This window comes from Schistocerca americana, chromosome 5 (assembly GCF_021461395.2).
Source record: "Schistocerca americana isolate TAMUIC-IGC-003095 chromosome 5, iqSchAmer2.1, whole genome shotgun sequence".
In the NCBI taxonomy this organism is placed as follows: Eukaryota; Metazoa; Arthropoda; class Insecta; order Orthoptera; family Acrididae; genus Schistocerca; species Schistocerca americana.
Genome location: NC_060123.1, coordinates 292,798,496 through 292,826,241, shown reverse-complemented (window position 1 = coordinate 292,826,241; position 27,746 = coordinate 292,798,496). Strand labels below are relative to the sequence as shown.

Below are 27,746 nucleotides of genomic sequence, written 5' to 3'. Positions count from 1 at the left end.
GAGTGAAATATGTCAAATAAAGGAAAGGTATATGCGACTTATGGCTGCTATATAACTCTATTTGGAATGAAGACTGCCTTGTCTCGTATTGAAAGGGGCACACTAGCACGCCACTCTGTATATATGGGCCTCGTACTGGGCAGCTCACTGTGCCTCCTAAGTATCGTCTACAGACATACCTTACTTTACCTGTCAAAGACTGTGGTATCTTAGCAATCGATCACACGGTTACAGAATGTCTTTTCCACAGCTTAGCGACTCAAAACTCACTTAAAATGATGACATGAAAGGTGATTTTTTAATGAACGGCTTTCATAACTTACCGGGTGATCCCGCGATGATACTACAAATTTTCAGGGGTGAAGGTGCATGGTAAAATGTATCAGTTTGAGGTAAGGGACGCTGGTACGGAAAGGATAGAGTCGAAAGTTATAAGCGAAAATTGTTCTGATGCCTCTGACAGTGGAATACATGTGCCGGTACTATTGCTGCTAAGATTGTAAGGTAGGCAAATTTCAGAGGTGCTAATATGGACCAAAAGATGAAGAAAATATCTAGTAAAAACTGGCTCTAAAATGCATTCCTTAAGGGCTTTGGGCACTTTTTCATCTTTGCTACTGTGAAACACATATCTTCGACTGAACCAGTGCCTATGGCTCTTAAGGTATGCGTTTTAGAACCAATGTTTACTTAACATTTCATTCTTGGCTTTTTTTTTCCAAACTACCACCTCTGAATGTTACTTGCCCTCCAATCTTATCAAGAATAGGACTGCTACATGTATTCCACCATCAGAGTTATCAGAACGATTGTAAGTAGGCTGTTTAGGTTCTTATATTGGTAACGCCACCGCCACGTAGCGCTCTGTATGAAAATCACTGGCTGTGCTGTGTGCAGTCTGTGCCTGGGTGGCATTGTTGGAATTTGCTATTGTAGTGTCGGGCAGTTGGCTTTTAACAGCGCGTAGCGTTGCGCAACTGGAGGTGAGCCGCCAGCAGTGGTGGATATGGGGAGAGAGATGGCGGAGTTTTGAGAGCAGATGATCTGGACGTGTGTCCATCAGAGACAGTAAATTCGTAAGACTGGATGTCATGAACTGATATATATATATATATATATATATATATATATATATATATATATATATATATATATATAATGACTTTTGAACACTATTAAGGTAAATACATTGTTTGTTCTTTATCAAAATCTTTCATTTGCTAACTACGCCTATCAGTATTTAGTCCCTTCAGTAGTTAGAATCTTTTATTAAGCTGGCAGTAGTGGCGCTCGCTGTATTGCAGTAGTTCGAGTAACGAAGATTTTTGTGAGGTAAGTGATTAATGAAAGGTATAGGTTATTGTTAGTCAGGGCCATTCTTTTGTAGGGATTTTTCAAAGTCAGATTGCGTTGCGCTAAAAGTATTGTGTGTCAGTTCAGTGTTGATCAGAATAGGTAAAGAGCGAAATGTCTGAGTACGTTCAGTTCTGCTCAGCTGTTTGAAAATCAAATAATGTAAGAGATTTATCAGCACAGTAATTAATTAATTATTCTAAGGGGATGTTTCACGATTTCCGCTTATAACTTTCGACTCTGTCGTTTACGGACCAAAGTCCCTCACCTAAAATTGATACATTCATCTTTCTCCATTAGCCCCGAAACTTTGTAACATAATGACGGAATCACCAAGTATAATGTAACTGAAATAAGTGGGGGTCTGGAATAAACAAATAAGTATGAAGGTTACCTGCGTTTTTCGGTACTATCGTAGCTTCATCATTGCACATACTGCATTTGTATGATTCTCTTGATCCTACTACTAGTCTTCGGATGTAAATTACAGTTAAGGACTATATAAATGATGTTTTTGGGCAGTTCAGTCGGCAACAAGGAATGAACCCTGAAGCAAGCTATCCACACCATACGATATTAATCTCACGTGCGCTTTAAAAATGTTGGTGCTCTCCAACGAAATCGCAATTCATTCTCTTGCCCATGGATCTGTGGTTGGCAATATCGCCTTGTTTGAAGGATAAAATGGCATTCGTCCAGTGACCATACCACAGCACAGGGTTAACTGCTTTTGACAAGAGTGTACCACTCCGCTATCTACACTGTAAAGTAGGATTTCAAAGGGGATGATTACTTATGGTGAGTTGCAGGTTCGTCCCATCACCAAGTTGGCATTTTTCCTGGTAAACTGATATTGTCTACAAGATACCCCACATATGCTTGAATGTTTCATGGAAAGAAAAATCTCTGAGATGTAAATTTACAGTAGATTGACTGTTTCTTTTCTTTTTTTTTTATATTTGCGCTGGGGAGTACGAAACGAAAGTCGTTCATCTAAAGAAGATACGGGATTGTTCACTTGATTCAGCCATGTGGATTTGGGTTTTCCAGGGTTTTGCCAAACAGTTTCAGGTGGGTGATACTATGATTCATGTTAGTAGGCTACGGACAACATCATTTTTTTATCCTTAATGTTAAGATTTGCACAATGAAACAAATACTTACTGTGTGATGTAATTTTCACTACTGCTTTCATTTTAAAATTTAATATTTTCATGTTCTGTCAGTCAACAAGTTGAAGATTTGTAGCGTATTAGTTGTTATTATGTCAACAACATCGATGTTCAATTGAATAGGACCTATGTTCATGGATGTGCTACATTGCATCGTATGGCGATAATATTCTATCATGTTTCACAACAAATGTTTGAACTATTTATGAGCGTAATATCGCCTTGACGTGTAGTAAAGGCATAAAAGAAATAAATACAGATAATGCATAGAAGAGTGGAAACAAATCTTGCTCACAGACCCGTACTGCCATAACACAAACTGAAAATCGAATGTGACTGTGAAACTAAAGAATATATCCATACTGTTGTGCATTGACGGAAAAAAATCGCGACACCAAAACAAATAAACGTAGAATAATGAAATTTCGGGAATTCATCTGCCTAGGTAACATATTTAAGTGATTAACATTGCCAGATCATAGGGTAATGTAAGCGCGAGACAGGCCGTTGCAACCGAGCGAGGTCGCGCAGTGGCTAGCACACTGGACTCGCATTCTGGAGGACGACGGTTCAATCCCACGTCCGGCCATCCTGATTTAAGTATTCCGTGATTTCCCTAAATCGCCGGGATGGTTCCTCTGAAAGGGCACGGCCGACTGCCTTCCCCGTCCTTCCCTAATCCGATGAGACCGATGTCCTCGCTGTCTGGTCTCCTCCCCCAAACAACCCAACCCAACCCAGGCCGCTGCAGATGTGAAATGCTGGTACATTAATAACCAGTGTAACGGCCTGAATGTTGAATGCATGCATTGTGTTTTACAGGTGCCGGACGTCAGTTTGTGGGAAGGAGTTCCATATCCGTTCCACTTGGTCGTTCAATAGAGGGGCGTTTAATGCTGTTTGTGGATGACACTGGAGTTGCCATTCGATGATGTCCCACATATGCTCGATTGGAAACAGATCTGATGATCGAGCAGACCAAGGCAACATATCGATACTCTACAGAGAATGTTGGATTACAACATCGGTACGTGGGCGAGCGTTATCAATTTGGAAAACAACCCCAGGAATGGAGCTCATAAATGGTTGCACAACAGGTGGAATCACCAGACTGACGTACAGATTTGCAGTCAAGGTGCGTGGAATAACCACAAGAGTGCTCCTGCTGTCATACGAGAACGCACCTCACACTATAACTCCAGGCGTAGGTCAAGAGTGACCAGCAGGCAGACGGGTTGGTTGTTGGCCCTTAAGTAGCCTCCTTCTAACTGACACACAGCCATCTTTGGCACCGAGCTAGAACCCGGTTTCATCAGAAAACACAACGAATCTCCATTATGCCCTCCTGTTAGTTCTCGCTTGACAACACTGCAGTCGTAAACGACGGTGATTTGGGTTCAGCGCGTAAGTAGGCTGTTTAGGTTTTTATGTTGGTAATGTCACCTAGTGCTCTGTATGAAAATCACTGGCTGTGCTGTGTGCAGTCTGTGGCTGGTTGGCATTGTTGAGATATTCGCCATTGTAGTGTTGGGCAGTTGGATGTGTACAACGCATAGCGTTGCGCAGTTGGAGGTGAGCCGCCAGCAGTGGTGGATGTGGGGAGAGAAATGGCAGAATTTTGAGAGCGGACGATCTGGACGTTTGTCCATCAGAAAGAGTACATCTGTAATATTGGATATCATGAACTGATTATATATATATATATATATATATATATATATATATACACTCCTGGAAATTGAAATAAGAACACCGTGAATTCATTGTCCCAGGAAGGGGAAACTTTATTGACACATTCCTGGGGTCAGATACATCACATGATCACACTGACAGAACCACAGGCACATACACACAGGCAACAGAGCATGCACAATGTCGGCACTAGTACAGTGTATATCCACCTTTCGCAGCAATGCAGGCTGCTATTCTCCCATGGAGACGATCGTAGAGATGCTGGATGTAGTCCTGTGGAACGGCTTGCCATGCCATTTCCACCTGGCGCCTCAGTTGGACCAGCGTTCGTGCTGGACGTGCAGACCGCGTGAGACGACGCTTCATCCAGTCCCAAACATGCTCAATGGGGGACAGATCCGGAGATCTTGCTGGCCAGGGTAGTTGACTTACACCTTCTAGAGCACGTTGGGTGGCACGGGATACATGCGGACGTGCATTGTCCTGCTGGAACAGCAAGTTCCCTTGCCGGTCTAGGAATGGTAGAACGATGGGTTCGATGACGGTTTGGATGTACCGTGCACTATTCAGTGTCCCCTCGACGATCACCAGTGGTGTACGGCCAGTGTAGGAGATCGCTCCCCACACCATGATGCCGGGTGTTGGCCCTGTGTGCCTCGGTCGTATGCAGTCCTGATTGTGGCGCTCACCTGCACGGCGCCAAACACGCATACGACCATCATTGGCACCAAGGCAGAAGCGACTCTCATCGCTGAAGACGACACGTCTCCATTCGTCCCTCCATTCACGCCTGTCGCGACACCACTGGAGGCGGGCTGCACGATGTTGGGGCGTGAGCGGAAGACGGCCCAACGGTGTGCGGGACCGAAGCCCAGCTTCATGGAGACGGTTGCGAATGGTCCTCGCCGATACCCCAGGAGCAACAGTGTCCCTAATTTGCTGGGAAGTGGCGGTGCGGTCCCCTACGGCACTGCATAGGATCCTACGGTCTTGGCGTGCATCCGTGCGTCGCTGCGGTCCGGTCCCAGGTCGACGGGCACGTGCACCTTCCGCCGACCACTGGCGACAACATCGATGTACTGTGGAGACCTCACGCCCCACGTGTTGAGCAATTCGGCGGTACGTCCACCCGGCCTCCCGCATGCCCACTATACGCCCTCGCTCAAAGTCCGTCAACTGCACATACGGTTCACGTCCACGCTGTCGCGGCATGCTACCAGTGTTAAAGACTGCGATGGAGCTCCGTATGCCACGGCAAACTGGCTGACACTGACGGCGGCGGTGCACAAATGCTGCGCAGCTAGCGCCATTCGACGGCCAACACCGCGGTTCCTGGTGTGTCCGCTGTGCCGTGCGTGTGATCATTGCTTGTACAGCCCTCTCGCAGTGTCCGGAGCAAGTATGGTGGGTCTGACACACCGGTGTCAATGTGTTCTTTTTTCAATTTCCGGGAGTGTATATACACTCCTGGCAAACTGGCTGACACTGACGGCGGCGGTGCACAAATGCTGCGCAGCTAGCGCCATTCGACGGCCAACACCGCGGTTCCTGGTGTGTCCGCTGTGCCGTGCGTGTGATCATTGCTTGTACAGCCCTCTCGCAGTGTCCGGAGCAAGTATGGTGGGTCTGACACACCGGTGTCAATGTGTTCTTTTTTCCATTTCCGGGAGTGTATATATATATGATGACTTTGGAATATTATTAAGGGAAATACATTGTTCGTTTTCTATCAAAATCTTTCATTTGCTAACTATGCCTATCAGTAGTTAGTGCCTTCAGTAGTTAGAATCTTTTATTTAGCTGGCAGTATTGGCGTTCACTGTATTGCAGTAGTTCGAGTAACGAGGATTTTTGTGAGGTAAGTGAGTCATGAAAGGTATAGGTTATTGTTAGTCAGGGCCATTCTTTTGTAGGGATTATTGAAAGTCAGATTGCGTTGCGCTAAAAATATTGTGTGTCAGTTTAGTGTCGATAAGAATGAGTAAAGAGAGAAATGTCTGAGTACGTTCAGTTCTGCTAAGCTGTTTGAAAATCAAATCATGTAAGAGGATTATCAACACAATCATTCATAAATTTTTCTAAGGGTACGTTTCAAGTGCAATGCACGCTACAGGGCGTCTGGCTCGGATCTCTCCTTAAAGTAACCGATTTTTAACAGTTCGTTGTGCACTGTGGTGGTAACTGCTGCTTAGATTACTGCTGCAGATGCAGAACGATGCGACAGAGCCATAGGCTGAACATGATGGTCTTCCTCTCTCACTAGTGCCATGTGGCCGTCGGGAACTCAGTCTTCCTGCGACCGTACATTCCCGCGACCACCGCTGACAGCAGTCAAGTACAATGGCTACATTCCCGCTAAATCTGTCCGCAATATCGTAGTCCTATTACGCGACCTTGTTCAAACTCAGTGAGGTGTTGATAATGGCGTCTTTGTCACCTTACAGGTACTCTTGACTATCATCGACTCACCACGCCCAATATCAAAAGTAACTAACATTCAAGACCGTACAGCGTGTATTTAAAGTAAACATAATTTGCATCCTCACCGTGACGCTACTAGCGCCAGTCTTATGCGCTGGCGTGAAATCTGAACAGACATCATCTTTCAGATGTACAAACACGCCTACTAACTTTCGTTTGTGTCGCACAGCTCTTTCTTGGTGTTGCAGTTTTTTTGCCTTGAGTGCAGTTCAGAACGCTCCCAAGGCAAAGCTTTATAGACAGAGAAGTAAGCCGGCCGGTGTGGCCGAGCGGTTCTAGGCACTTCAGTCTGGAACCGCGCGACCGCTCCAGTCGCAGGTTCGAATCCTGCCTTAGGCATTGATGTGTGTGATGTCCTTAGGTTAGTTAGGTTTAAGTAGTTCTAAGTTCTAGGGGACTGATGACCTAAGATGTTAAGTTCCATAGTGCTCAGAGCCATTTGAACCATTTTGAACAGAGAAGTAAATAATCACACTGATATAGGGTATTATAGTTTTTTATTTTTTGATTAAGTTGTTATAATCAAATATATATGACATTCGTTGATAATGATGTACGAAAATATTATTTGGCAACATTAAAAGGTTGCTTGGTAGCAACAGCGCTAGTAGTGCGGGTAGAAGGCCCTGTAGAAGCCGTCGATGGCCAGCGTCTTGGGGAAGAGCACGTCGAAGGGCACCGTGCTGAACACCTGCTGGGCGCGGCTGCGGTAGATGTCGGCCATCCACGCCTCCACGGGCGGCGCGATCAGCTTCTCCACCACGGGGGACGTCACCTCCGTGATGAACTTGCCCAGCGCCTCCACTGTGCAGAGCGGACACAAACATTACGTCAGACTGAGCAAAGGCCGCACCACGTTAGAGGGACTCGACATCGGAGTGTAACGGAACAAAATTAAGACTGTGTTATCGACAGACAAGTAATTTCAGAGTTGTGTTTACGTCCGTTACGTACAAGGTAATTCACCTTCAGAATCTGTCAAGCTATTGGTGGGGAGGGGACGTAAGGAAGCGAATGTGGTACATACCTAAAACAAGAACACGAGCTAAAGTGAAGTCTTGTGTATTAAAAGCTAGTTTTGACAAAGAAAATGGCTGACAGAAGCATATATTTAATATCTGATGGTCTCCATATTTGCCCTTCGCATCGTGAAATGGGAGAGGAATACTAGGTTCTGTTTTTTTCTTTTTTGTTCTTCCTTCTACAAGAAGAGCGTCGCGTTTCAAAAACTTGCTGAACTTATTTTCCCTTTCCTTTTAAAACTGTCTTCTTAATAACATAGTATTTCTTTAACCCTATTATTGAAATGTGGCTTTTTATTGTTGCAAAAGTTTCTATGTATTTAATCTCTAGCTCTTCGCTTCATCTTACTCGAATGTAAGTCGTACTTACCAGTACGGAACCCTCGGGTAAACTGCACATTTACTTAGTACGTTACTGAATTTAAGAATGAAATTTTATTCTTCAGTGATACTGAGCAGGTAAGTACGTATTCAATTCAAAGAATATCAAACAACCCCGTACTCGAGTTAAAAAGTACCGAAAGGAAACTCCATACTGCCATACTTAAAACTGACAGTAATTCGATCTTGCTATCCAGTTCAAGTCCTATACTGTTTAGACCAACTGACCGACGCTTGTTAGGTACTGAACTCACATGGAAAATATTACGAATGGGCACCTTTACTGCAAACATTACTGTAGGAATCGACACGGAAATTTAGCTTCATGATACTACCAAGGAGCATTTAATAATATGGGTTGTTCTCACTCAGCAAAGTCATTAAACTGTGTGCTGGAACAGGTCTAGAACTTGCGACCTGGAACCATGTCTCCTCAATATCTTCTCTTCCAGGAGTTGCTAGTTCCGCAAGCCATGCAGGAGCAACTCTCTGAATTTTTGAAGGCAGGAGAGGAGGTGCTGACGGAAGTAAAGCTGTGAGGGCAAGTCGTGAGTCGGGCTTGGATAGTAGAGCTGAGAGAGCAGTTGCTCGCGTATGGTAGATGTCCTAGTTTCGAGTCCCGGTGCGGCACACTGCTTTAATCTAACAGAAAGTTTCAAATCGGCGCGCACTCCACTGCAGTGAGAAATTTTTTCTCAAAATTATTATCATTTGAATGTGTAGTACTGAATTGTTTGGCATTTATAAGACTTGGGCTCTCGGAAGAAAGTAAAAGCACTTAATAATATGGGTTGTATACACACGAGAAGATTATTAAACTGTGCGCCGGACCGGTAGTCGAACTTGGAACCATTGCCATTTTCGAAAAGTGACATTTTGCTTCAGTTCAGGAGTTTCAACATGGGCTCTCAAAAGAAATTAATTGAACACCTTTCACAACAGTAAGTGACGAGATGTTTCGCTACATGTGCGGAATTAGTGGTACCTCTGGCTTCAGCTCGTCTTGAACCGAGGAAGGCATGTCACTAGAGGAAAAACTCGATGCAGATCTTACTCCTTTTCCTTTTTAGAAAACGACTTACGTATCACTGCATAACAGCGACGGGCTGAGGTCTCTGTGGAGTCCCCATTGCCCTCATAGCTTACTTTCACACACCTCCTATTTACAGTAAGGTGGTCTATAAACGCTCTTGCTGGACGCCATCCGAACAAAATTTAGAGTGTTAGCCAAAAACTACTATCGGGCCTTGCTGTGTGTGGGTTCTCAGCTCTCCATCTGGATTGTTCTTCTAATCTTATCATCTAACACTACTGTGTTCTTATTTAAACGTATAATGGAGGCTGTTCCTAAAACTGCAGATACGCGTCGTTTTTGCGCAGTTGTGGCTCATCAGGTAATGTCAGTCAAGTGCAACAGATTTTGAGACTTACCAAATGGAGGGTAGTCTCCGTAGACACCGGTGAGCTTGTATGTGGTCGCTCCGTAGTCCAGCTTGCACTCGCCGCTGGTCAGCTGCAGGTAGGTGCGGCCGTCAGGGCCCGGCACGGGGTGGCCGGAGTAAATCATCTCCACGCCGGAGTCGACTGCGGACAGAGAATAACCCATCGTAAACAATTATCCAAAGACTTCAACGTCATTAACATCCTAAAATGTCGACTGGTAAGCTGCCAAGTGGATACTTAAACAACAGGTGGAAAAACAAGTCTCTTCTCGCCTTAAGTTACCCCCCCCCCCCCCCCCTGCTAATCTCTCTCCACAACGTCATTCGTGTCTACTTATTTGAACTGCCTAAAAGAGAAATTACTATTACTGTTTACGAGGCATGTAAATTAAAGGTGCGAACGTGATGAAAAGTATCCGTGCACCTCTTAGTGGACATTAACATGGGGTGTGTTTGCACATCATCATGACTGACCTCCCTCAACTGTCTCATCAAGGGAAAGTAGTGATGTTGGACGATGCAGTCCGGAGGAAAGTCCACGTTCTAACTCATCCCAAAGACGTTTCACTGAGTTCAGGTCGGGACTCTGAGCAGGCCCGCTGTTTCAGAAATGATTTTGTCCACAAATAATTGCCTCACAGATTGAGTCATGCCGATACACTGTCATGCTGATACTAACAGTCAGTCCCCGAGCTGCTCCTCTACTGTACGCAGCACACTATGGTGTGAAATGTGTTCCTATTCTTCTGTATTTAGCGTTCTCTTAAGTGTCATAAGGGGACCACACCCAAGCCACAAGCAACATTCCCATTCAGTAACATCACTCTCTTCGCAGTGTGCTGTTGGGATTACATATCACAGCAGGTAACGTCTTCAGGCTTTCACCCTATCTAAACCCTTTCATCGGATTGCCACATAATGCAGTGTGGGATTGTCACAGGATACTGTGTCATTCTTTACTCCAAATCACTTGTTTCCAGTCACCCAATACTATATGGCGTTGCTCTTTGCACTGCCTTAAGCTTCGTCTGGCAGTGACAACACAAATGTATGGCTTATGAGAAGCTGCCCGATCATTGTACCCCATTCTTTACAACTTCCTAAGCACAGTAGTTGTGCTAGCAAGTCTGTTGGTAGCACTTTTGAACTCATCAGTGATTGCATCCACCCTGCACAATGATCGACGGTCCCTGCCCGTCAATGCATAAAACCTTTCTGATCCGGTTCTAGGCGCTCAGTCCGGAACCGCGCGACTGCTACGGTCGCAGGTTCGAATCCTGCCTCGGGCATGGATGTGTGTGATGTCCTTAGGTTAGTTAGGTTTAAGTAGTTCTAAGTTCTAGGGGACTGATGACCACAGATGTTAAGTCCCATAGTGCTCAGAGCCATTTGAACCAACCTTTCTGATCTTCGTTTACCATTGATTATTCTTTTGCATTTCCAATTCACAATAAGATGGCCAACAGTATCTTACGGTATCTTTGGAATGGTTGAAACGTTCCCTATGGACTTGTTACTCAGGTGACACATTCATACACAGAGCACTCTTGACCGATCAATTCTGTTGTTACTGCTTCGCTACCTACAACACAATACTCCTCGCCTCCTTTTATATTGGCGGTTACACCTCTTGTCACATGTAGTGCTCAATTCCGCATTACACAGCGGTGTCCAGATGATATTAATCAGATAATGTAACTTTCAGATATATTGCCTTTACGCTTCTTAGTTTGGTACGGAAGATTGAAGACTACTGTGTTAATGTTGTAGGGAACATTCTTGTTCGTATTTCAATTCTTCTTCGAATTGTTCTCTTACTTCTTTCACAAATAAAATAGATGGTGGCGGAACCCTCCCTCACACTTTGTTTGCTTATTTTTTCCCTTCATTCCTACATCGTTATTACAAAGAACATTATTACAAATAATATGAAAGCTACAGTACTTACTTTCGACAAGCGTGAATCGTCCACTGCCCTTGTAGGGCACGCCAAAGACGTAGGCATCGATGGTATGGTCACCGTCGAAAATGAACTCGCCAGGAACGTGGGTCAGCACGCGAATGGTGACCGCATTTGTGTCCACGCTGCAGAAATACAAACAAGTGTTCTTTGCTCATTTCACCTAATTATCTAAAGCATAAGCAAGCTGAAACATCAAGATGGCAGAGTCATGTGAGTAGAATGCGATATCTTGGTTACGCTTAAGTTTTGTACTGTCTAAATTGTTTCCTAACATTATTGGATAATAATCATAATTGTGGATCAAGCAACTCTGATGCTTACTTTAGAAGTAGTAAAATGGGAAAATCAGTGAATGATTCAGAGAGCTATTTGTAAAAAAAACTGAGGAACGGAAAATATGGTCAGTTCTTGTTGAACATACTAGTTAGTTTTTTTGAGTGGATGAATATTGTAGGGCAGTATGTGCACGGAAGTGAAGGGATTTATGAAAAAACGCGTTGGAGGAGAAAGAAATAAGAGATGCTCTTAGTGAAAGTTAATATCTTATTGTAAAGCAGTAGTGCCATAAAAGTGAAGGAAAAGGAAATCTCACTTCATGAATGTAACATTTTCTGCTGATCTGTTGGATGAGACGACCTTGAAGCCTCTAATATAAATGGGTAACAGCAAATAATTTGATTAACTACTTGAGAGGAAGATGAAAGTGAGTGCCTGTTCATTTCGGGTAAACTCCAGTATAAAATGTCACATTAAACTAAGGCGGAACAGAATGCTTTATTTATTATTTACATAGTTTTGTATCACAGTTGCGTCTTTAATGGTGCGTGGTTTCGAACAATTGCGTTCATTTTCAAACCATTATCAGAATATGTAATATCTGAATATGACATAGTTCCAGTCGAGCATTCTAAATACTTTATCATACACTAGGTCAAATAACAAATTTTACATTAAAGTTTAAATATATGGCAGCTTAAGTGGAAAATGTCGCATTCATTTAATAAATTTATGGCTCTTGTAGCAACAATGAAGAAGAAGTGTGACACGCATGGAAGGTGTTACAGTTACAAGATCAACTTACAACAAAGGACGGACGGATACTCACTTGAGATCCTCTAGAACAGCGCGTCCGTGTCCCAGCATCCTGCTGTTCTTGAGTTCGAAGTTAATGGTGATGCCAGGCTGGTTCACGTTGAACACTAGCGGCGGCAGATTGTCCAGAGGGTCAATGGGCGATGCGCCGATGCTCGGTATACCTGGAAAGAGAGATGTGTTGGATACGTGACGTGAAAGAGGGTGTGTCTTGAGGAATAAACTTTCTTTAGGAAAGATTAAAGTGTGTCTCTATTGTTTTCTGAATCCTTTTCTTACGGCTTTGGTAGAAATTTTTATCGCTAGTGTGGGAGGTAAGGGAGGAAACATTAGGATACATCGTTTTTGACCATCCGACTGTGTGCCAATATCATGTGTCTAATGCCAATCATCCCTGCAGCTCCTCGTGCAGTGAAACTATGCGACAGTGTTGATGTTTCCGTCGAATTGGAACTTTAATCTCAATGCTAGGAGAGAGGGGTAGCCGTTGTGCCAGTAGCAAATTCCTTATAAGAACACAACCTATGTACTGCAACCAATCGCTACAGCCATCCACGCAAGGAACATACTAGTACACATACGACTCACTTCTAGACGTACACTGCTCTGTAAAACTTAAGGATAGATGAAGAAGCATAACATAATAACAACTCGGTGAAAATGAATGAAATTGCGGGAGCATGTGGCCAGAGGTCTCCTAGTCGTGTACAGAAATCTGAATGTCACTTGATGTGAAATCAGCGTGCCTGTAGCGCCAAATGGGCTGGCCCTGCAACACGAGGCAACTGAAGGAACGGGAAAAGAAAAGAGGTGTCAATCAGCGAGCAGTTATGGTGTGTTGTGGTGGTGCTCTTCATTACAGCAAGGCCCGGAGACATCTGGTTGACATCTCACGGGGAAGAATGATTGGGAAACTGGAAGGAGGACGAAGTGTGACGGCTGCAGCCATAGAGTTTGGTATTGCTCACAGCATTGCTTCAGATGCATGGGCAGCGTTCCAATCCCAGGAACTGCTGCCCGAGGGAAAGTAGGTGGTCGACCAGGGTCAACTACAACAGCAGATGATCGCTACATAATGGAACAGGCAGAAAGAGAACCTACGTTCAGACAGTAATGTGCAATTGCAATCACATGTAACAGGACTGCACGGCACGTAATCTCATGCTCCACAGTGAATAGGGGTGGTCTCTCTGTACGAAGACCAGTACAGTGCGCTTCGTTGACACCCAGTCATTGGCAGCGCCGTTTGTGATGGTGCCAACAGCATAGGGACTGAACCAACAAGGAGTGTGATCGGATGAGAGCAGATTTGGTCGGACTAGAGATTCTGGAGGTACGCCCGTATGGCGACAGCTGGGAACACATAAAGCACCCATGAACACTGTCAAGCATAATGAGATTTTCACTCTGCAGCGGAGTGTGCGCTGATATGAAACTTCCTGGCAGATTAAAACTGTGTGCCGGATCGAGACTCAAACTCGGGACCTTTGCCTTTCGAGGGCAAGTGCTCTACCAAATGAGCTACCCAAGCACGACTCACGCGTCGTCCTCACAGCTTTACTTCTGGCAGAAAAGGTCCCGAGCTCGAGTCTCGGTCCGGCACACAGTTTTAATCTGCCAGGAAGTTTCATTGTCGAGCATGATCGTTTTGGTGGTCAGGGTGTTCTGGTGAGGGTAAGCATAGTATTGCATGAGCGCAATGGCCTCTAAATCTTTGAACATGGTGAGCTCACTGGTCGTGTTTCTGTAACACTGCACTCCTTTCCCATGTACGTCTTTTGGGTGTTGCGTCCGGCCCTGACTTAAGCTATATGAACGGCAAAGCGCCAGCGCAATTAACTGCACAGGTGAAGAAGCTCATGGAACGAAACAAAATCGGAACAAAGGGAACGACAGATGTAAAGGTAATATCCGGAGTACTACAGGGAAGTGTGATAGGATCGTTGCTGTTCACAGTATATATGAATGATCTAGTAGGAAGCGTCGGATGCTCTTTAAGGCTATTCGCAGATAATGCATTTGTCTATACCAAAGTAGCAACGTAGAATAAGAATTTGCAGAACGACCTGCAGATAACTGATGAATGGTGCAGGCTCTGGCAGTTGACACTGAACGTAAATAGGTTGGTTGTTTCGGGGAAGGAGACCAGACAGCGAGGTCATCGGTCTCATTGGATTAGGGAAGGACGGGGAAGGAAGTCGGCCGTGCCCTTTGAAAGGAACCATCCCGGCATTTGCCTGGAGCGAGAACGTAAATAGATGTATCACATTGCGCATACATAGGAAAAGAAATCCACTACTGTACAGCTACACTATTGATGACAAACAGCTGGAGGCAGTGTCTGCCGTAAAATATCTACGCGTAAGTATCCAGAGCGATCTTAAGTGGAACGACCACATAAAACAGATAATGGGAAAAGCAAATACCCTACTCAGATTCATCGGCAGATCTCTTAAGGAAATATAGCTCATTCACGAAAGAAGTGGCTGATAAGGCGCTTGTTCGCCCCATTCTTTAGTATAGTTCATCCACGTGGGATCTCTATCGGGTAGGACTGATAGAGGAGATAGAGAAGATCCAACGAAAAGCGGCGCGTTTCGTCACGGGATCGTTTAGCTGGCGAGAGAGCTTTACGGAGATGCTAAACAAACTCCACTGGCTGACGTTACCAGAGAGGCGTTATGAATCACGGATAGATTTACTATTGAAATTTCGGGACAGCACTTTTCAGGAGGAGTTGGACAACATATTATTTCTTCCCACATACACCTCGCATATTGTCTTCCGACGCATTATTCGTGAGCGGAACAGGGTTGGAGGGATCAGGTAGTGGTACCGAAAGTGCCCTCCGCCACACACCATTAGGTGGCTTGCGGAGCATAATGTAGATGTAGATAAGAGAATGTTCGGCGAATGGGTTGGCCTACCCGTTTCTCCGCCTTAAATCGCACGGAGCACTTGTAGGATGCCTCGGGGAGACATATCGCAGCATGTCCACATGCACCAACGACCAGGCATCAGTTCTCAACCTCGCTGGTGGAGCAATGGTACACTGTACCACAGGTACTCCTTACCGATCTCGTGGCCTTGTTGCAGAGCACGTATTGTAGTCCGTGACGATCACACACCCTGTTAAGAACCATGACACGCATTTATTAATATCTAGCGGACCAGCATAATTCGTGGTGACTTCAGTGTGATTATTGTCATTGAATAAAAGTGTCACTTTTGTTTGTCTCATAGCGTATTTCCTGTAGTTACCTTCTGTATTATACTGTTGCAGTTCTTTCTATGTACTGTCCAAGTTCCATCGAGCTATGTTACTCGGCTGTGACACGTCATGCGAACTTTTCTTTCGTCTTAAATTTTGCACACCAGTGTATATTGCCTTCACTGCCGCGAACAGCGACGTTTTTGCATATTTAAGATACGACCCACTTGACACGGAATTCAATAGTCACGTAACTGTAGTCTACCATATCCTTGTCAGTGCCCGTTTACTGCTTCAGCAGTTTCGATACCACTGACAGTGTCCTTGATGAGAAACGAAGTAGCAGAGCGTATATGTGCAGGCGCTGAGGGTGACCTTCTTAGAGCTGTTGTCGGGAACGCAGACACTGGCCCCGTGCCAATGTTGTAGCTCCCGCTACAAGAGGTTGTGAACGTGTTTGCAGACCAGCTGGGAGAGTAGTGCACTTGCTATCCAGTCATATCCACGTTACTGTCCGTGTAAGATGTGCCGTTCTGTAGAACTGAAGCGGGCTCGCGAAACCAGTTGCGTTGTCAGCGACTCTCACTTTGAAACGACTCGGCTTTACGGTCCACGTGAAGAGCTGTGCTAACGTGCTCGCAACATTATCTGCGAAGTAACTGAACGACACATGTAGCCAACTAATATTACTTTATCCAAGCTGGATCCTCTTGAACACCGTGCTTGTTCTCAATTAGCGAGTGCTTTCGACAAATTTTATTCGAATGTAGTTAGCATCGAGACGAAAATGTTCAATACATGTAGCTAGCACAGTTGACTTAAGTACACAATCACATTTTAAACTCACCACTCAAATTAAGTGAAGACAGAATTTCGCCAAGAGCGTACAAGTGCTAGACATTGCCTACCGATCTACTACGTCTGGACATCACATACGCCCCGTCAAAAAATGTTCTTGTCAGACAAATAAGAATGGCGAACATTTTTGAGAAGCAGCTTCATCGAGGGTTGACGCCAAGCGATATTGTCAAGTTGTGAGGTAGTGCTCTCGCATTCAGGACGAGTAGCGATCTATTTGGACGCCGAGATGTTTTTCCTTAATCACTTCCGGCAAATGCCGTAATAGTTCTTTCGAGAATATCTTGACTGGTTGCCTACCTCTTTCTTCTGCACCGATCCTGTCCTCCGAATCTAATTAGGCCTCATTGTAGCTAGTTAATCGTTCTACACTTCCGACTGCTGACAGTGTTGAACCTTGCCAGGAAATGTGTTCAGTGCGTTATTCTACCATATTTAGATGCTTAGTAGAGTTCCCGAAGAAATGAAGGGAATGTTGCTGATGTACACAAAGTAGTAATTGGTGAACACGGAGTGTAATACGACTGCATTAACTCATTTTTATGTGTTTCTGTCTTATGCCCCCAAAACATAAAATGCAAAGTGAGGCAGTGCTGTTCTTGTAGGTGTCCACAATTCACGAGAAGGCAGTAGACATCACATCACGCGTCTTGGAAGAATAAATCGAAGGTTTTATGTCTTGGAGGGCAGATTAGTTGGTAGCACTAGGCGTTCCAGTAATATTTCCGAAGAAGGTGAAAAGGTGTCTGAAGAAGACTATGCCTCAGTTGCTCTCTAAAAATGCTTCTTTGTCAGGAAATGAATATTAGGGTAGTCACTCGCATACAGATTCGAGGAAAAGATCGAAAAAGCTTGAGAAGCGATACGAGTAGACCAAAGATGAAGTGTTCCTGGTACTGCCGCAACGTTACGAATCGAAGAGAAAGCGTTCAACGCATTTTAAGAGAAGATCTGAACATGAGAAACCTGATTGCCAAAACGGTACTGCAAAAGTTGTCTGTTGACCGAAAGGAAAGGATAAGAGTATAACTTTTTTTTCCGACAGTTTGGAACGAATTAATAATGAGTTCAATTTTTAAGAGTTTTGTTAGAATTAGCGATTTGTGCATATTTATGAAGGTCCCGTAAATACTGCTGATCACTATATTTCCCACGGCAGTACAAAATGGTGAGTCGTTCCATGTTCAGGAAAATGTTTCTTGTTGTCTTCAATATATAAGACATAGTATAAAAAAGGGAACACGTTGGTGAAAAGGTTAACAGAAAACGTTTGGAGAAATTGCGGGAACGTGGGAGAAAGGAAAGCCAGCAATTGCGGAAGAACGGGTTGGATTTTCGGGCCAACTCCTTAACACTGAAGCAATTTTAAGATTGTAAAAACAGCATGATACTTTCACATTTATCATTTCCATCTGATTGAACACCGTTAGATTTTCTCACACATGAAATCTGCATTAAAAGGCAAAACATGACGGGACATTTTCACAACTTTATGGCATACGACTTGATTTTTTTTAACCGTTCGGAGAGGGAATGTAGACATGATGCCTGCAACATCGAACCCCGATTATCTTGTATCACTCGTAGTATTCTGTATTACAGTTACCGCACAAATCGCGGAGGCGCTTGATGTCGTCGACCGCTTGACTGAAACTCCACCACTGCTTCAGTAATCACGAGCTACACTCCACTAGAGCATTCGACGTTTGAACTAACTGCTTGGATGCGGCTGGGTTTAAATATCTCGAGGAACCTCCTATACGCTTGATATGGTCCACTATGGCTTCCCATTGCACGTATGAACAATAGAGTGAAAGAATGACGGTTTTGTGCTGCTGATCAATGTAGTCACCACCCAGCATAAGTTTAGGAAAGACGTTACAAAACTTTAAGTGCAGCGCAAATTATTTGGAAAGAAGGGAAAGCAACTCGAATAGCTCTACGAATGTCTTTCCATAGCCGTTAATTTGTCGGGTAGTAGCCCTTCACTAAAAACTCAAAAGTTCATAGAGAGCCATGTTTATGATGGCGTTATCGGTTACTATATTGGGACCCCAACTTATTAATATTCTCTCTGCGTTCCCTTGGGACATCGGAAAGCTATAAAGCAACGAAATTAATTACAAAGAGTTGAAGATACTTCGTATGAGTACAGTACTATAGACCACTAGTACTTGAAAGACACAACATTGCTTGCATCTACATATTAGACTATTTGTTTGCCACTCAAAGTTACAGCTGAGCTGCACAGTTCTGTTGGAGTTAGGCGTGTAACGAGAGATCAGAAATTTCAAAGAAACTGGAGAAAAGTATTTAAAGAAGCACTTAATACACAGTATGTGACTGTAAATATCCACTGCTCTGTTGATAGGTCACAAGCCGCATCTTAAAACAACACAACGAGCGACCAAAGAGGGTGAGGTTTGTTCAGAATCTTCGTGTACGCTATTGTTTAAATATCTAGAACTTCTTAGCAAGCTGCCCGGTATATGCATTTATTCATGGTCGGTTGGTTGATTTGGGGAGAGGACCAAACAGCGAGGTCATCGGTCCCGTCGGATTAGGGAAGGAAGTCGACCGTTCCCTTTCAAAGGAATCATCCCGACATTTGACAGAAGCGATTTAGGGAAATCACGGAAAACCTAAGTAAGGATGGCCGGACGCGTGCTTGAACCGTCGTCCTCCCGAATGCGAGTCCAGTGTGCTAACCACTGCGCCACCTCGCTCGGATTTACTCGTGGGACTTGCGGTTACTCGTTTGATAGAAACTGCACTATTCATTCAGTGAACTCCAGAGAGATATTCAATTTGTACTGAGATAACGCTCTCTGAACTATTGTACAGAATATACTTTTCTGCAAGTTCCAATCTCGGTAGGATCCCGACAGCAGTGAAAAAGGCACTTACGGAAGTTTATAGCTTCACATTTTAATTAAAGGACGTTAACACTTCACAACCCATTTATTCTCGTCAGTAAGTCTTCACAGGCGTTGAAAGTATTTCACAACAGAGGCCTCGTGTCAATACACTATTTGAAAGATATTCTTTTCGTGTGTTTATCAACGTTCGTTTGTTTCCTTGGTTCAGTGGATGTGAAAGCCTAATCCTAGGAACATTTAGTTTAGAAATGTTTGCTAATGTAAAAAATGCCGATTTGCAATGGGGCTCTGATTCCATGTTAAACTAAAGGTGTTTCTATAACTGGATGGCTGGATAAATCAATTCAGAGGATGGCAAGGGAATACCCACTTCAGTAAAACCAGGCCTAATAATAGACTGTCGTGTTCAAACCAACCTTTCCACCGATGACAGCTTTACACTTAAGTAGAGTGTATGTAATGGCTCGAACCATTATCATTTAGCCTTAGTTATTATGGGTCCTCGAATACTGAGAGGAAGAAATAAACAAAATAAATGAAAACGTTACCCTCCAGAGAACGGAAGTATAAATATACGAGGTACTGCTCTACGGCATCATTATTGGAAAATGAGCATCAAAAGTAATTCATGTGGTAGCACCGTCTGGCGGTCTCGTTCACAGCAGGAAAAAAAGAAGAAGTTATAGCAAGAAAAGGACTGGAGAAACAGATACTTGGGCAGAGTGAGAGTAAGACAGAAAGACATTGGACACGGGAAGGTTTCCCTATGCCACCTCCATTAGGACCTTGCCCTGTACGGCGGTGCGGGTCTCCCAAATCGTTCCCCTACGCTCTGTCAAGGAGCATGGGACTTCATTTCCATTTCCAAAACTAGAGTTACGCTGCTCGCGATAACTCTTGTATTTGCTGGTGAGACTTACCATGCGCCAGCATTGGTATGGCCTGCTGCAGGGCGTTCTTGCGACAGATGGCCACATCGGGTTGGTCATCGGCGCACACCTTGACGCCCAGCGCTGAAGCCGGCGCTGAAAGAGCCGCCGGCGCTGAAAAAGACATTTCGTTCAGGAGTCGAAACAATCAGTAGAGGTATTTGTAAGAAACGCAGTAAATGTGTGTCGTGTGGCAGCTGTGCGTTGTTGACCACGGTTCTTAGACAAATATGTGTATTTTTGACAGTTTCACTCTCAGATGAAAAATATGAGGATTTGTGATTCTTCAGTTTCTCCCGGTGTATTTGTTGCTCGAACAGTCAATGGGTATATTGCCGGTTCATAGTGTCCAATGGGCACAATATTTCGGCGATCAGACATGTCGCCATCGTCAGGTGCGCTGACGAACTGAGCTCCTCAGGAACCGGCAGTATACCCGTGGGCTTTTCGAGCAATATGAGGATTATTTTACTCTCCATCGGATGCACAGTCTATGAAAAATTTGCTGAGAACATGTTAAGTGCCTGAAGTGTCCACTGAGAAATTTAAGCAACTTTGACGTATTAAAGAATTTCAGAATCGTGTGACGGTTTGTAGTATTACTAATTTCTTAAAGTTATTTTGTCTCTACGATTTTTCACATCGTAAATTTTCTTAATGTTTGAACTAATGTTGGATAAAGGAAGGGGAATAGCTCACGAATAACGTGAACTAAAATTAAGATGAAAACTGGATAGCTGTCGATAGTCCGCATTTTTTTTCTAAGTATGCAAGTTAGCAATTGTATAACTACTTTACATTAGGAAGACACCCGACAAAATGTATTCTGAAACACAACTTTCTGTAAAACGTTTACCACGTTACGCTGTAGAGAATCATGTAAAGGAGATTGGAATTTAGATTTTTTTGCTGCTATCAATCGTGACCGTAATTTTATGCTTCGACCATTTTAAGTTTGTAACGAATCTTCCGTGGCGACGATCGAGTATATTGTCATGTAGATAACACTAGTTTAGCGAGATGAATGATGAGATACATTCAGCAGGTTTTTGTCTTTATGCTGCTCCTACATGCCAGATTTTTATTCCCAACCGATGCTACTGAATATGACCGATTTTCTACGTTATCAGTTATCATGTTAGGCATCTTATGTCAACACGACAAATTTTGATATAGATGTATATGTGACGCATGTACTGTAGGGTAGTTATCCGAAGCTAGTACGAGTAGCGCCGAGCAGTTACTTTATGGATATAGATCACAAGCTGAAATGCAGATAAAGTTTTCTGAACAATAATTACGGTGTACAGTGACGTATGGTGAACATCACTGCTCTCACATGAGGGTTTTTTTCTTTTTTTTAAATAAACTGGCATTTGACTTGTACGCCATACAGCAAGTTCCGAAGTCAGCCATCTTTACGTTTCTGTATCGCACAGTATTTTAGTAGCATTTTGCGTGCATGCGTTTCTACCTACTGGATCTGTGTAGGAGGCACATAGTAACGGAACTTTTAAAACACATAGGCATGCTCCAGGCGGTTACGGAACAGCGACCTCCAGTTTACGAGACCTCGACGTGGACCGGACACCACAGAGGTCGGTTAGAAAGGTTAATGTAGCACAATCGCAGATTTAAAGCATGAAGTGTGACAGGTGTCGTCAACTAATAGTAAATGTGAAACCAATTACACCATCAGCACGTGCGTAATCGGTTACACACACAGCTATTTCCATTGGAAATTATTCAGTCTTAATGCATAACACAGACTGATTAACTGTTTATTGATATTGAGATTAAAATGTATTATTTACCATGTCTGTCAGTGCATATTCATTTACACTTACAGATCCAGAAAGACCTGACAACCCGCAACAGTCTCCTCACATTTAGTACTCTCTGTTTTCGTCACTGTTGCCAAAACAAGCACGGCGCGCATTTATTTCTATTCCTCGCGTATTTAGTTCGCTTTCCGTGACCTAAGCGCCTTAAAATATAGTTGTTAATACTAAAACTCATACTGTCTTATTTACATCGCTTTTAATAAAAGGAAACCATTGTACTATTTAAAAGGTGAGTCAGATGTTGTGGGCTTAAGTATGGGGTTTTGTCACACCTAACAGAAATTATTAATCTAAAGAGAGAGAAAGAATAGGATTGTACTTGAGGGAAGTAAGAAGTAGTATACTTGGACAGTGATTAGCACTATGGTTGCATCAGCTGAAGACAAGCGTATTTCGTGTGATCCTGTCTGAAAACGGCTGCTAGCACAGACAAAACACTTGACAAAGTACAGAGAGAAAAACAGAATGTGTAGATGCAGCTGAAAGTCTGTTGACTAAAACACGTTACCCAGTATTTTAGGTAAGCACGTATTTCTCAACTGTGGGCAAATTTGACGATTTTTCGATTCTGCAAGACTGAAGGTATTATCTGTCACATTCTAAAAGACGACACTTACTGTAACTATAACAATATTAACAGAAAACGTTTTTATGCATCACACTACTGGCGGAAGTGATACTTGTGTAAGTAGAAATCGAAGAAGGAACAAGAATTTGAAATGAAGAGAAACAAATACATCGGACGATAGGGATACGTGTAGATAACGTAGAGAATTTAGAAAACAACAGAACAGAAGTTTTCTGGATGATTTTTGTAGGACGAGAAATTTCTTGATTGTGCATGAATAAGACAACGGATACTACTCGTACATGGAAATGGTGAAGTGCTGGAATTTAAGAAATAAGATTAAGTAGTATATAAATTGTGCATTATCTGGGAATTTTGTTCTCTAAATGATTGTCAAGCCTTTGAATGTAAACTGTGGTGTCAGTTGAAAGCTGAGAGTTGTACTTAATTTTAATAACCTTATTTATGTACGTCCCTCCCGTTTAACCACCATACGACGATCGGGAGCGTCAGACCCTTTGGCACTTGGTAACAACATTAGGATGCTGATGTTAAGTTGCTAAACAGATCTTTGTATATTGTACTCTTTATTGCTATGGAAGTTCTGCAACTTGTCGCTTTTTACAGACAAATCTACTATCTTAATAACACTATTAACACTAAACTTGTTTGTTAAATTTCGCGCCTCAAATATGCCAAGTCGTATAGAGATGTGTATTGCATCACTCGGTTTGTTAACATACCGATGTATAATACTGTATCTTTGGTTTATTAGATAGAACTAACTGTAACTATGAAAGTGAGCACATATAGTGTCCAGGAACGTGCCAATAGAGTCAACGAGAACCGTTACTCATGTTACCGCTTTCGGAACTGCCTTGACAGCTGCTAATAGTCAGATAAACTACGACATGTTGTTAGCACCTTTGAGTACGAATTTTAGTCTGGCCCACATATATTATAGTATGTTAATAAGCCAAACATAAACTTCCTGTATTTGTGATCTTCTGTAGACAAAACTTGAGAATGGCCTATGAGACTGAAATCGGCCAATCGTGAGAAACATAACGAGGTAAATACTTGCATGTCTGAAGCAACATTGAACCGTACTTCTTAATAACAGAGGTACTGCTATTTCGTATTTATACAGCAATACCAGCCCTCGATTCTCAATAAATTTGTCCTTACCGGACGGAAATATAAGTAATGTACGAGTGCAGGTTGTGGTACATGGACGACGATTATCGAATTTTGGGTCTGATTGTGATTCGCGCACTGATAGCTGAAGCGGTTGAGGCGATCGCTCGCGTTAAGTTCCCTGTAGTCTAGTATACAGCCTATGGTGGTTCATATTCGCAATTGTGGATACATATCCTTTAAGAACTTTTGTGTCCACTGACGGTGAAGGCAGTACCGTCTAATAATTGGTGTTTTCTGGTGGAAAGCGATGTTGAAGGAATATCGTTCCTACCAAAGGAGCCCCTGAGTGATACGCTGCGCCGACGCTGGTGCCCGCGGCGACTTACCAAAGTAGGCGCCGGCGTCCACCGCGGCGGCGATGGAGGCGGCGACGAGTGCGACGATGGTGGCGGTCCTCATGTTGTTGGCTGCTCTGCAGGCAAGCTGCCTGGTCCTCGGCCGGACCGCCATTTATACACGAGCAGCCCGCCTTACCCCCAGTCACGGTTAACAGGCTACAGCCGCTGCTTTCGCAACATTGGCCGGCAGGTAGTCCCTGAACGGCACACACAACAGCCTGCGCCAATAGCAGGCCGCCGCCGGTTGGGCGCAGTGTGAGACAGGTGTATGTCTGCGCGTGTGTGTGTGTTGCCGTGTTCGTGTGTGGGTCGGCACGTGCGTGCGTGCGTGTGTCCTCCAGATATTGGCGAAACTTCGCAGCTACAAGAACAACTATGGTCCACCTTGAAAGTTCATCGTGAGGCTGGTGACGTTTTTATCCAAAGCGGATATATACATATCTCAGCGAGAAAGTTCTAAGGACACTCTATTTCTACGACTCAAAGCTGTCTAGAACTATGAAAATGTTGAAATGTGTGTGAAATCTTATGGGACTTAACTGCTAAGGTCATCAGTCCCTAAGCTTACACATTACTTAACCTAAATTATCCTAAGGACAAACACACACACCCATGCTCGAGGGAGGACTCGAACCTCTGCCGGGACCATGACATTAGGAAACAAGACACTTGAAGTAGTAAATGATTTTTGTTATTTGGGCGGCAATATAACTAATAAAGACCGAAGTAGAGAGGATATAAAATGTAGACTGGCACTGGTAAGAAAAGCGCTTCTGAAGAAGATAAATTTGTTAACATCGAATGTAGTTCTTTCTGAAGGCATTTATGTGCAGTGTAGCCACGTACAAAGTGAAACATGGACAATAAACCGTTTAGGCAACAAGAGAAAAATGGCTCTGAGCACTATAGGACTTAACATCTATGGTCATCAGTCCCCTAGAACTTAGAACTATTTAAACCTAACTAACCTAAGGACATCACACACATCCATGCCCGAAGCGGGATTCGAACCTGCGACCGTAGCGGTCGCGCGGTTCCAGACAGTAGCGCCTAGAACCGCTCGCCCACTGCGGGCGGCGCAACAAGAGGATTGAGCCTCTTGAATTGTGGTGCTACAGAAGAATGCTGAAGAATAGATGGGTAGATCATGCAACTAATGAGGAGGTACTGAACAAAACTGGGTAGAAAAGAAATTTGAGACATAACCTGACAAGAAGAAGCGATCGGTTGATAGGATGCATTCTGAGACATCAAATGACCACCTGTTTAGTAATGGAGGGAAGTGTGGAGGGGTAAAAATCGTAGGGGGAGACCAAGAGACGAGTACAGTAAGCAAGGTCAAATGGATTTCGGTTTCAGTAGATACTCGGAGATGAAGAGGCTTGCACAGGATAGAGTAGCATGGAGAGCAGCAACAAACGTGTCTTCGGACTGAAGACCACAAGTCATTACCCCATATTATGTTTCCATGACTTTTAGACTCGTATTATTGATACCATATAATGAAAATCTAAACATGTGTCTTCCTAATCATTATTTAGAATCTCATCTTTGTGACCAGTGTTAGTGGATCTTCATATGTGGACATTCTGAGGAGGTCTCTCTTTTCTTTTCCTCACTGTAACTTATCAAGTGTAGATATGTTTCGTGAAAATGACTGTGTGGAGTGCTTGTGCAGTGTAATGTGTTGTTTGTGTATGGTGTCATAGAAGATTATGGAAGGAAAAGACAGGGAGAAGGCGGGGACTATCTGTCAGCCAGTAATGTACTCCTCTCTAATGGTACAAAGGAATTCTAGGAGCGAAGTATCCCAGACTATGGAATTAATAACATAAACGATATGAGGGAGTCGCATTTAATGAAACTGGACACTGGGTAATAGTTTGCTAGAACTGTAAACTATCACCTCTCCTCCATCGAACATCTCATGATATTTCTCCACCAACAAATGGCTCAAATGGTTCAAATGGCTCTGAGCACTATGGGACTTAACTTCTGAGATCATCAGTCCCCTAGAACTTAGAACTACTTAAGCCTGACTAACCTAAGGACGTCACACACATCCATGCCCGAGGCAGGAATCGAACCTGCGACCGTAGCGGTCGCGCAGTTCCAGACAGTAGGGCCTAGAACCGCTCGGCCACCCCGGCCGGCTCTCCACCAACAGTATTCGAAACGGTTGCTTGGTACATAATGGACATGGACTGTCAGTTTTAGGGATCTCGGATAAACTGCACACTCGTTACAAATGGTACGTGATCAGTTTCACGCTATTTGGAATTTATGATTCTCTCCTCTTCCTCTACATGGTAAAATATGCACTGAGGAGCCAAAGAAACTGGCACACCTGTATATCGTGTATGGGCTTCACGAGCAGAAGTGCCACAATGCCACGTGGCATGGAACCGAATAAAGTCTGAAGTAGTGATGCAGGGAATTGACGTCATGAATCCTGCAGGGCTGTCCATAAATCCGTAAGCAGGTTACAACAGCACGATCCAAGGCATAGAAGATATGCTCAATAATGTTCATGTTTGAGGAGTTTGGCCACAGCGGAGGCGTTTAAACTCAGAAGAGTGTTCCTGGAGCCGCTCTGTAGCAACTCTGAACGTGTGGGGTGTCGTATTATCCTGTTGGGAATTTTTCAAGTCGGTCGGAATGCACAATGGACATGAATGGATGCAGGTGGTCAAAAAGGATGCTTATGTATACCTGTAACTGTCAGAGTCGTATCTAGACGTATCAGGGGTCCCATATCACTTCAAATGCACGCGCCCCACACCATTATAGAGCCTCCACCGGCTTGAACGGTCCCTGCTGACATGCAGGGTCCATGGATACATGAGGTTGTCCCCATACGCTCGATACAATTTGAAACGAGAGTCGTCCGCCTAGTAAACATGTTTCCAGTCAACAACAGTCCAATGTCGGTGTTCACGGGCCCACGCGAAGCATAAAGCTTCGTGTCGTGCAGTCATTAAGGGTACAGGAGTGGGCCTTTGGCTCCGAAAGCCCTTATCGATGATGTTTCGTTGAATGGTTCGCACGATGGCATTTGTTGATGGCCCAGTACTGAAATCTGCAGCAATTTGCCGAAGGGATGCACTTCTATCACGTTGAACGATTCTCTTCAGTTGCCGTTGGTCCCATTTTTGTAGGATCTTTTCCGGCAGCAGCAATGTTGGAGATTTGATGTTTTATTGGATTCCTGATATTCACGGCATACTCGTGAAATTGTCATATGGGAAAATCCCACTTCATCGCTACCTCGGAGATGCTGTGTCCCATAGCTCGTATGTCGACTATAACACCATGGTCAAA

General features: G+C 43.9%; 1 protein-coding gene across 1 annotated transcript; it reads right to left on the bottom strand.

Moving 5' to 3' along the window:
• Positions 1-7,178: 7,178 nt before the first annotated feature.
• On the bottom strand, positions 7,179-24,537 carry LOC124616035 (putative beta-carotene-binding protein). Its single transcript, XM_047144253.1, has 6 exons — positions 24,414-24,537; positions 20,467-20,589; positions 12,612-12,762; positions 11,492-11,628; positions 9,533-9,685; positions 7,179-7,502 (listed from the first exon to the last, which is right to left on the bottom strand). Exons 1-6 carry the CDS (start codon positions 24,535-24,537, stop codon positions 7,303-7,305), a joined length of 888 nt encoding a protein of 295 aa, XP_047000209.1. The 3' UTR covers positions 7,179-7,302.
• Between the last annotated feature and the right edge of the window lie 3,209 nt (positions 24,538-27,746).